General features: G+C 44.5%; 1 protein-coding gene across 3 annotated transcripts in view; it reads left to right on the top strand.

Moving 5' to 3' along the window:
• Positions 1-11,488, top strand: part of ST7 (suppression of tumorigenicity 7) — a 212,503-nt gene that overhangs the window by 141,105 nt on the left and 59,910 nt on the right. For all 3 annotated transcript variants that reach the window (XM_045288752.1, XM_004707768.4, XM_045288753.1), the window contains exon 9: positions 10,616-10,730. In XM_045288752.1, coding sequence (XP_045144687.1) covers positions 10,616-10,730 — 115 coding nt within the window. The remainder of the gene's footprint in view (positions 1-10,615; positions 10,731-11,488) is intronic.

The following is an 11,488-nucleotide window of genomic DNA, read 5'->3' as shown; positions in this document are numbered from 1 at the left end:
TACACCACGTCTTCCATTTCCGGATGGCTCAAAGTGTAAGAAAAATTGTCCTTACATAGAGTCAAGACCTACTCATGGGTAGCACCGACACCTTACTTCTGCTTCTACCTTTGATGGAGTGCAGCTCATGGAGAGAGTCTTTGGAACGTTTTTTAATGGTTGAGTACCAGGTTCAAGGCTATGTAGCCAAGGGCCTGAAGTATGCCTATGGCGGCACACAGCAGTAGAACTTTCAAATGCCTCTAAACATCCAATTCATCAATACTTGCACATATTGAGTGACTATCGGGAGAAGGACTGGACTTTCTACTCCCGGAAACCCACGGGGCATGGCGATGGGTCAGCCATGGGTTGACTCGATGGTGGTGAGTGGAGTGGAGGATGGAGCGGCCCTGGGGGCTCCCGAGCTGACAGGGAATACCGTATACGGCAGTGCCCTCTCCCACATCTCGGGCTCATGGAGACACTGTGACAGGGACCTTGCGAGGGCAGGGCAAGGGTACTGACCAGGTAGGGAGAGTAGGAACTTGGAGTCAAGAATGAGGATGCAGGTGAAATTCGTGGAATTGGAAGAACTGGCCAGTTTGACCAAGGAAGTGGAGAGGAGAGCCTTCTAGAAATAGGAACAACAGAGACAAAGGTCCTGGAAACACGATGGAAAGTGACCTGTTTGAGAACCAGAATGCTGTTCTCCGACCGAAACAGAGTGTGTGTCATGAAGTTGCTGGAGAGGAGCTGAAGTCCCGAGGGGCTGTACTGGCCTCCCTAAGAGTTGAAGGCAAGGACCCTGGCGGTGTGAATTTTCTATGTTGGACTGCTACCTGCAAGGGCAGCAATTCGAAACCCCAGGAGAAAGAGGAGGCTTTCTGCTACCATGAAGCGTTACCATCTCCGAAACCCACAGGGGCAGTTCTGTTCTGTCCCATAGGGTCGCTAGGACTTGGCATCGACTCAATGGCCGGGAGAGAGTTTAGGGGTGCATCCTGAATGTGATGAGGAAACCAGTATTTGTGTAATTCCCAACCACCACCACCCTCCAATTTATAAAAGTCACCCATAATTCCTTTTAACATTATGAAGGAAGAAATAAAAGCCACCTTAAGTCTCACCAGCTAGAAACAGCCACTGTAAAAAAATTTTGGTTTATTTCCATAATACATACTGTAAAACATGGTCTTCTTGCAAATAAAGCTTGTGGCCAGTTTTTTTCTTACGTAGCATTGTGTATCAACATTTCCCAAGCTGGGTTACTAAAAGTGCTTTGAGCACATAGATGGTCATGATTACATGTCATAGCCTAAAAGCAGCCTGTACCTTATTATATTTCAATAGCTCATAAGTTAAATTTTAAGTTGCTGCATTTTTCATATTAAAAGTAAAGTGATAAACAGCTGTGTTCCTAATTGTGTATTAGTTTCCTTGGGCTGTGGTGGTTGGTGGCTGTGTGTCCCGAGTCAGTCCTCATTCCCAGCGACCCTATAGTTCTCCGTCCTGCTTCCCTTGAGGGCCTCCTAGGCTGTAGTGCTGATGGGGCCAGTCGCTAGGTCTTCTCTCCCTTGGAGCTGCTGCTGGGTTTGAACTGCCAACCCTGTGGTTAGCAGGCAAGCGGCAGGGCTCCTTGTCCTTGGGAGAGCTTCAACTATGTCAGTGTTTGCCTTTTCAGCAGAGGTATGAGAGAATCAATGTGCACATTTACAAAAACTTTGATGACAGCACTGTGAGAAATGCAACCCAGAAGCAGTGAGATTAATTGAGCAATTTTGGCAACATCCTAGCGCATAAAGTAAGTTATTGACAGCAAGATCAGAGAAAAGGGAACATAGCAATTATTCTTCACTCTGTGTTTCTGCACACTTGATGAAAGCTATAGGCATTTTTAATGCATTATTGTGGGGATTGAAGGATGTATTAATTCAGAGGTTGAGCTGAAATGTGTTGATATTGGCCATTTTGAATTAGACATTCATATGTTTTCCTATGCCAGAAATGACAACTTTGAGAGGAGTGGAGTCGCATTCAGCCAACAAAATAAGATGTCAATATCTACTTGAAGTGCAATACTGAATGTGATAGCATTATATCTATCCACCTACGAGGAAGACCAGTGACTACAAGTATTATTCAAATTTACCAACCACTAAAGCCAAAGACAAAAGAGATGGAAGATCTTTACTGACTACTTCAGTGTGAAATTAATCAAATATGCGCCCAAGGTGCATTGATAATGACCTGCGATTGAAAAACGAACATTAGAAACAAAGAGGAAGAGTCATGAGTTGGGAAGTATGGCCTCGCTGGCAGAAAAGAGGCTAGAGATCACATGACAGGCTTTTGCAAGACCAACAAAATCTTTATTGAAAACACCTTTTTCAACAACCTATGTGCACTGTGGCTGTCCACGTGGACCTTGCCGGATGGAATACACAGAATCAAGGGAGAGGATGGAGCAGCTCAACGTCATCAGCCAGGAACTGACTGAGGCACAGACCTTCAATTGTCCATATGCTTCAGTTGAAGGTGAAGAAAATTAAAACAAGTCCATGAGAGCTAAAGTATGACCTTCAATATCTCCCACTTGAATTTGGAGACTGTCTCAAGAACAGACCTGACCCATTATACACTAGTGATCCAAGACCAGACGAGCTGTGGTATGGCACCAAGAGTATCCTGCATGAAGACAGCAAAAGGTCATTGAAAAGACCTGTGTTAGTCTGGGTATATTAGAGAAACAAATCCACAGAGACTCATATGTATAAGAGAGAGCTTTATATAAAGGTTAATTTCTCATCAAGAAAACATCCCAACCCAGTGCTGCCCAAGCCCACAAGTCCAACATTAGCCCATATGTCCAACACCAACCCACAAAGTCCTCCTTCATCTCACAAAACACACACAGTGATGTGTGTCAGAATGATGCCGACTGCAGGAGGAAAACCGAGTCAGTGAATGTGTAAGCATGTCAGCGCTGGCAGGGGTCTCCACACGGCTGCTCCAGCACCCAGGGCTGCATCGGGGTAGGTCCATGTGGCTTCTCCTCAGAGATGTCTTGCAGGAAGTGAGGCTTACCAGCTGAAGCAGGGAACTAAGGCAGCTACACCCTGGTCCGACCATCAGAAAACAAGAGACCCAAGAACTAGAAAGGCGAGGCTCACTGAGCCATTTATCTCTCCGCCCTTCAATTAACCTCACATGTGTTTATCAGCCAGGTTGGCACAATAAACTTTAACTATCTCAAGACCAGAGTGGATATGAGAAACTCGGAAACTGGCTCTTGTCATAGAATAGTTAAAGTGAGTGAAAGAAATGAAGACGTGAAAGAGCTAAACAGAATTATTTTTTTCTAAACAGAGAATTTTAAGAAGTGACTTGCGAAGAGAGAGTAAAGCATCTTCATGAAATGTTCAAAGACCGGGCATTAGAAAGCCCAGCATATCACCCGGTGAAAGAGTTGAAGAAAAAAACTCAAGCCTCAAGTTGTAGTCATGAAGGATTCAGTAGGTAGAAGATTGAATGATGCAAGAAGTGTCCATAAGTCATAAGGTGACCAGACATCCTGCTTTTGTGGGACAGTCCTGATTTTTAACAAGTTTTCCTGCGTCCCGCAGCCTTTTTAAAAAATGCTGATTTTTGGAAAGAATGCAGGACAAGCTAGGGTATACGGTTTTTGGCTGCCATATGGCTATTTCGTCAGGATATGAGTTTTATCCTTGGTGTCCCATTTTACAAATGTTAAAATCTGGTCACCTTACCATAAGAGGGAAAGCGATAGAAGAAGGACAGAGCGTCACAGTACCAAAAAGAATAATCCAGCCCTCATCCATTTCAAGGAGAAGCGCATGATCAAGAACCAGTGGCCTTGAAGAAAGAAGTCCAAGGTGCGCTGAAGGCATCAGAAAAAGGAAGGCTCTCGGAATGGACAGACTCCCCATTGAAATGTTTCCAAAACGCTTTCAAAAACTGCAGCACTGGAAGCACTCATCCATCCACACAAAGAAATTTGGGAGACAGCTACCAGGCCAGCCCACTGGGAGAGATCTATATTTGTGCCTCTCCCTGCCCACCAACCCCCCTCCGCTAAAAGGTTATCCAACAGAATGTAGAAATTATTGGACAGTATCCAACAGATATTATCAAACATTGATATCTCGTACAAGTAAAATTTTGATGAAGATAATTTTTAAGTGGTTGGAATAGTACATCAATAGGGAAGTGCCAGAAATTCAAACCTGCATCAGAAGAGGATGTGGAATAAGGAATATTGTGTTCACATTCCGATGGATCTTGACTGAAACAGAGACTACCAGAATGATATTTGCTTATGCTATTTTCTGACTATTCACAGGCATTTGACTGTGTGGGTAGTAACAAAGTAGGAATAACATTGTTATAGGAAGAATGGGAATCTCAGATCACTTAATTGTGCACATGCAGAACCTCTATGTCGACTGAGAGGCGGTGGTTTGACTGGAACAAGGGAATGCTGCAGGATGTAAAGTCAGAAAAGATGTGTCCCAAGGTGAGATCCATTTCACCTTGCCTATTCAATCATCTTTATGCTGAGCAAAGAATCCCAGAAGCTGGATTATATGAAAAAGATTCTATTGGATTGGAGAAAAGCTCATTAACAACAGATGATATGCAATTGACACAATCTTGCTTGCGAAACACAAAGAACTTGAAACATGTATTGTTAAGGATTAAAGAGTATGTCCTTCAGTGTGGACTGCAGTACAATGTAAAGAAATCCCAAATCTTTACCATTGGGTCAATGGACAATATCATGATAGAGAAGGGTTTGAAGTCATCAAGAATTTCACCGTGCTTTCCTCGCAGACGCAGCAATCAAGAAACCCAATGATGTATGGTATTGGGCAAAGGCGCTGCACAAACCTCTTTACAGCATTGAAGAGAAATACCACTTTGAGGACTAAGGTGCTTCTGACCCAGTGGCCTCATATGCGTGTGAAAGTTGGACAATGAATTAGGAAGACTTGAGAGGAAAGCCCATTTGAATGACGGTGTTGGCAAGTGATAGTGAAAGTACCATGGGTGGGCAGAAGGACGGTCAGGATGCACCTTAGATCAAGGGTGGCAAGACTTCATCCACATACTTTGGACATGTTATCAGGAGAAACCACTTCCTGAACAGCACATCATATATGATAACGTAACAGGTCATGGAATAAAAGGAAGGATCCCCAAGTGATGGACGAATACAGGGCCTGCAGCAATGGGCTCAAAACAACTGTGATAGTTGTGCAATGTTTCATTCTGTTGTACATAGGTCGAGATGAGTTGGTACCAACCCTGTAGCACCTAGCAGCAGGCTGACAATTGACACAGTGGGTTCAAACATAAAACAATTGTGAGGACAGTGTACGATTGGGCAGTGTTCTCTTCTGTTGTGCATTGGGTTGTTATGAATCAGAATTGATTCTGAGGCAACTGAGAGCAAGGTGTCTATAGTGGATAGGGAAAAGGAGGGATCAGGGTTGGGAAACTGGGAGGTCGCTAGACCTTTCCCCAGGTTGAGAACTAAGGGAGAGGAACGGGTTTAAAGGGTTGGCTTAGGGAGGGACAAATTCTGAACTCAATGTTACGTGTGTGGTTTCAAAACTGCCAGAGAGGTAGTTCCTTCACGAATCTAATAGTTTGGGAGGGAAGTCAGAGCAAGATGTTCAGATAAGAGAGCTATCCACACAAAGGTAAAGGTGCTGAAACCCTTGACACAAAAATAGTCCCAGAAATCAGAATGTTTGTGTGAAGACTCAGGACACATAACCCGGGAGAGTGCTGGCTCCGAAGCAGCCGACAGTGGGACACCAGAGGAGGAGCCTCGTGTGACACAATCCAGGAGAGGTGCTGAGGAATCCACGCGAGACAAGAACTATGAGAAAAAAGGTACCAAACTGCTGGGAGATGCAGAAGTGGAGCAAGAAAGACTGAATCCGGGTGTTCAAGGGAACTATGTCAGCCCCCTGTAAGCATTACCGGGGAGGACACGGAGGAATGATAGGGCTGTAAGCCAGAAAGGAGCTTTGGAGCGAGCAGTAAACAGAAGTGACGGAGTAGAGAGCTCATGAGCTTCTTCCTTCAGGCAGCTTGTTTTGAAGGGCTGGAGATGGCAAACTGATACCTGGAGGGAAATGGGGTCAGTGAAGGATTTTATCCCCCCCCCCTTTTTTTGCATTAAATAAAAGAAGCTAGACTCCCACACCGTCATACGGCTTGGATTACATCTCCAACATTTGCTGTTTGCCATGTTCAACTTCCTTTTATTTGTGATTCTTTTTTAAAAAAAAATTTTGACATGGTAGATTCTGTCCAGGCTTGCAGTGAAATCACTGCTGCTCAGGTTCCCAGCATCTTGCTCCACGTTCTGTTTAGACACGTGAACACATCCATGTTTGCTCACGTGTTCTCACTGGGTTTTCCCAAGACTCCCCTCTTAGCTCAAGCTGCAGCTCCAGCACATTCAGGGTAGGGCCGTAGTGTTTAACTTACAGAAGATGACGTATGTCCTTGAAGTTTGACCATTACCTGAAGGGTTGGTTGAAAATGATGTTTAAATCTTGCTGTTTAGAGAATGCCTTTATTGCACTGCCAAAGGGTTGAATGACAGAGAGCTTTAATCCTAACAAGGTCTAATTAGAAAGGGTAAAGAAAAATCAAAGCGGGGTGTCAACCAGAATCAAAGTGAACCAGAACAAGGAATACTTTTATTGGTTACATAACATCTACAATGTGTAGGATAGTCTTATTCACTTCCTGTGCTAACAATGAAAATACTGCAGGCCGTCTCTAGAGGATTCCAACTGTCAGCCACATCGAACACGTCATCATTTTGATATGTGTTTTTTGTTGGTAAAGTGATGTGCTGATCTTTGGGACTGCAGGGGGGAGAAAACATTTGTTTTAAAAAATATACTAAATGAGTCTTGGAAATAATAATTAGTAGAATATTACACATGTGTGCCTACAAGTATATACGATGGAGTACTCCCCCAAATAGAATTTTTTTCAAAGCTATATATTCAAATTATTTTTAAAAACAACCTTATCACCATCAAAGTACTTTCCATTTCGTTTAATACATTTGTCAAATCTGCGATTCCATTCTTGGAAACATTTTTCAAACTCATCTGTTTGGGTAGCTGACAACACCTCCCTCGTTTTTTCCTGCACCTATTCTACATCTTCAAATTGCTGTCCTTTCTTGTGTCTCTTCATTCTGGAAACAAAAAGAAGTCACACAGAGTGAGTTCCAGTGCGTAAGGTGTGTGGAGCAAGAGAGGCATGCTATTTTTGCCCAAACCTGGCTTACTGAGAGGGCTGTGAGCAGGTGCATAGTCCTAGTTGCAAAACCAGTCTGCAGTCTACCACAGATCAGGCCTTTTTTGTCGCACAGTGTTACGCAATCTTTTCAGAACCTCTAAATAGAAAGCTTGATTAACAGTCTGACCCGTCCCCTTCACATCAGAAACACAAATGAGCTATTGTCTTGATCTTTGATTTCACTTGAGGAGCTTTTTTGGGGGGTGAGGTGACGATGGCCTCTTTCACCGGCTTGACTGATGTTTGTTTTCAGGATGGTAAGAATAGCACCATGTCTCCTCACCAGTAATGACCTTGGAAAAGAGTCTGGGTCACCTTGGAGCTGGTCTTTCAAAGCATGACATGTTTCCAGTGGATGCTCTTTTTGATGATCAGTCAGAACCCAAGGCACGAATTTTGCAGCGACCCTTCTCATCCCAAATCCTCCATTACAATTTGCTGAATCAAGTTCCAATTATAGTCCAAATAACTTCCCCATTTCTTCCCCATTTCCGTCATCAGTTTTGGAACACACGTGCATGGATTTTGTTGACATTTTCATCTGTTTGGGAAGTTGACCGAAGGTCTAGAATGGGGTTTGTCATCAATCAACATTTCACCTTTTTTGAAACAAGAAAACCACTTGTACACTTGAGTTTTTCCCATAGCGCTGTCCTTGTAAGCTGTGTTCAACATCACAACAGTTTCTACAGCATCCCCCCTCCCCCTGCCCCCAGTAGGAAACAAAATTTCACAGCCTCATGCTGTTCTCTTAAATCAGCCATCACAAAAAACGAGGTTTGGGTGAAACTGCTTTTACGAAAAATTCGCTGTGACCAGAAAGAACCTTCCCAGGCAATACCATTGGGTGCACTAACTCTGAGCAAGTTGCTAGATGCTCACCTAGTGGGGAAAATGCATACTGTGAAAGCTCCGCCCAGTGGAGCTTTATTCTGATTTTGTCGGCGGAGGGGAGTGGGGGGATGCTTTATAAAGCACTGGGTTATCCTTCTCTTGCAAGATGAGAATTACTTGAAGTTCTTAGAAACACTTTCTCTTTTCTGTCTGCTTTCCAGGGAAGTTAAGTAGTATATATTTTTAACTCCCCTTGACTTAACTTCTCCATCCAATATAAGACTTTTCATCCATTCTTTTAATACTCTTTTCACCATTATTGTTAACTCTCTTGCCCTTTTGCTTTCCATTGAGCCTATTTCAGTCTGTTTGGGCTCAGCCTAATCATTTTATATCTTCACTATTGTCCCTGGGTTTCTGAACCCCATAAACTTAAACCTGACAACCATGCCAACTGTAACCCGTTGGCATGGAGTAGATTCCAACTCCGGGTTGTTGTCATGGATTGAATTGTGTCCCTCTAAAATGTGTGCCCACATGGATGGGGCATGATTCTCGGTGGTTTGGAGTCTATTTGCTGATGTGGTGTAGCCGTTATGTAATGGTGTACTCATGCCCCATGCTCTGATCTGATGTGATCATCTAAGTTATAAGGAGATGAGGGTTAGTGTATTAGTCTAGGTACTTTGAAGAAACTAATCCACAGCAACTCACGTATAAGAGAGAGTTTTATGCAAAGAGAATGTGCATCACGAAAACATCCCAACCCAATGCTGCCCAAGCCCACAAGTCCAACATTAACCCATTAACCCAACACCAGTCCACAAAGTCCTTCACCTCACAAAACAGAGGCAATAATGCCGACTGCAGGAGGAAAGCTGAGTCAGTGAACGTGTAAGCATCTCAGCACTGACAGGGGTCTCCACATGGCTGCTCCAGCACCCAGGGCTGCATCGGGATAGATCCATGCGGCTTCTCCTTGGGGATGTCTTGTAGGAAATCCATCTTGCAAGCTGAAGCAGGGAACTGCTAAGGCAGCTGCACCCGATGCAACCATCACAAAACAAGAGACCCGAGAACTCGAAAGGCAAGGCTTCACCACCCATTTATCCCTCTGCCTTTCAACCAGCCCCACATGTGATTATCGGCCAGGCTGGCACAATTAACTAACTCGGTGAGATAGGACGCCCTTACTCAGTCACGGCCCGGATATATCTGATGGAAGACAAACGTTCCTGGGATGTAGTCTGGGTCAAGCAGAGACGAAGGAATCTGACTTCCACTGGAAAGAAGAACTAGGAACAGAAGCATGCCCTTTGGACTCGGAGTCTCCTAGACACTTAGGGAGATGGATTCAAAGACGCATGGAGAGCGCCAAGGCACGCTGGACCCACAAATGCTCAAGGGAAACAAGAACCCTCCCCAGAGCCTATAGAGAAAGAAGGTCTCCCCTTCAGCTGGCACCCTGACCCTAGACTTGCAGCCTCTGAAACCATCCTAAACGACTACTTTGTGGTATTTGTTATAACAGCACTAGATCACCAAGACAAGAGCCCGTTTGTGTCAGAGTACACTGCTGCCTATGGTTTCCATGGCTATGTTTTTGGAAGTGGATTTCCAGGCCTTTCTTCTGAGGCACCTCTGGGTATACTTGGACCTCCAACCTTTCGTTGGCAACCAAGTTAGCAACTAACATTTGAGGGACCTGCTTTAAACACATGGTCTCCGATTGGGTTAGGTCGCTACTGGATTTATTGATCCTTGTTTGTTGCTCTAAGCCGGTCTCCCCTCCGTGGTTCTTGTTCTTCTACACGCTTACACTGTTTTCTCTCCCGCACGGTAAGTCCTCAGTCTCAGAGGATGAGTTTGATTCTTGTTTGATTGAGGCCACCAGGAAAGGATTACTAAGCAACCATCGACCCTCTCTCTTACGTGCCCCCATCATGACCTGCAGCGGATAGTTTTTCTCTCTCTATTCCTCCTTCACATTGTCACACAAGTCGTGCTCACTGGCTTCTCCCTCTGCCCTTGACTCCTGTTGAAATGCCCTTTGACAAGGTTACTGGTAATTGAAACGTTGAGAGCCTATGGGCCGTGCTCCAGCATTCGTCTTTTCTGGCCTCGTGCTGACATTTTAACATGAGGGAGCACCATGTCTGAGCATCCTCTCTGGTTTCTACGAAAACTCCACCCTTTGCCTTTCCTTTCATGCTCTATAGAGTCTCATAAAATCCACATTGCCATTGTTTCAAAAGCAGGGGGGAAGAAGGAAGTTGTTCATGCTTTACAACATGATAATATTTGGTGTGCGTTCTTGTAATTTTATATTAGTTACACTTTAAAAAGGATATACATGAATATAACACGAATACATTATAATATATATTGTATTTATTATATATGCCTAAAATATATATCACTCATTCCTTGTTTTCTTCTTTCCCAGTTAATGAAGGAATTCCCTCTCCTGAGCATGTTCAATATCCATGAAAATCTCTTAGAAGCCCTCCTGGAGCTCCAAGCATATGCCGATGTCCAGGCCGTCTTGGCCAAGTACGATGGTGAGTCCTGCCCACAGCAGTCTTCCTCTCTTCGTTTCCTGGGGGACTTTAGTGACTAGACCCTTTCCAATCACACGGAACTTTGCTCAGTATCCTCTGATAACGTTTTCACAAATTGTTGGACGATGACATTTGGCAGAAGCTGAGAATTCTGTCATTAGTTTGTGGCCACAAATGCCGTGTGGCCTGTGCCCCCTCCCAGCAGATCTCCCCTGCACTGTCTCTGTTAGGCGCTCACAGACACTGCAGCATTACCTCCCTGCTCAGGAATCACTTGGAACCTCTGCAGGCAGCACACACCCTGCAGGGACAGCGCTTGGTGACTTGTGGCCACTCCTGTTGGTCATCGTCTTAGTCACCTGCTCCAGCCAACACAGAAGTGTCACAGGAAGGTGGCTTGAAGGAACAGAAACGTATTTCCTCTGAGTTCTGGGGGCTAATGGTTGAATTCAGGGCACTGGCTCTAGTAGGAAAAAGGACTTCTTTGACTCTCTGCTTCTAGTAGCTACTACCAAGCTGCGGGCTTGTTGATACCCCACTATCACACAGCATCTGTGTCTAGTCTCATCCTTAGAAGACTCCGGATGGATCGAGTTTAGGACTCACCTTATTCCTGCATGACCTCAATAACACGACCAAATAAGCGCCTCATCTTTCATACAGGGTCGTATTTGTAGGTTCAGGGATTAGGACAGAGGGGTTTGGACCAATAGAAATCCTCACACACGAGAGCCCAGGAACTAGTCGATGATAAGATC

This window comes from Echinops telfairi, unplaced genomic scaffold (assembly GCF_000313985.2).
Source record: "Echinops telfairi isolate 266 unplaced genomic scaffold, ASM31398v2 ScPeMD7_23;HRSCAF=83, whole genome shotgun sequence".
NCBI lineage: Eukaryota > Metazoa > Chordata > Mammalia > Afrosoricida > Tenrecidae > Echinops > Echinops telfairi.
Note: the sequence above shows the minus strand (reverse complement) of the source record. Positions and strands in the feature narration are given on the sequence as shown.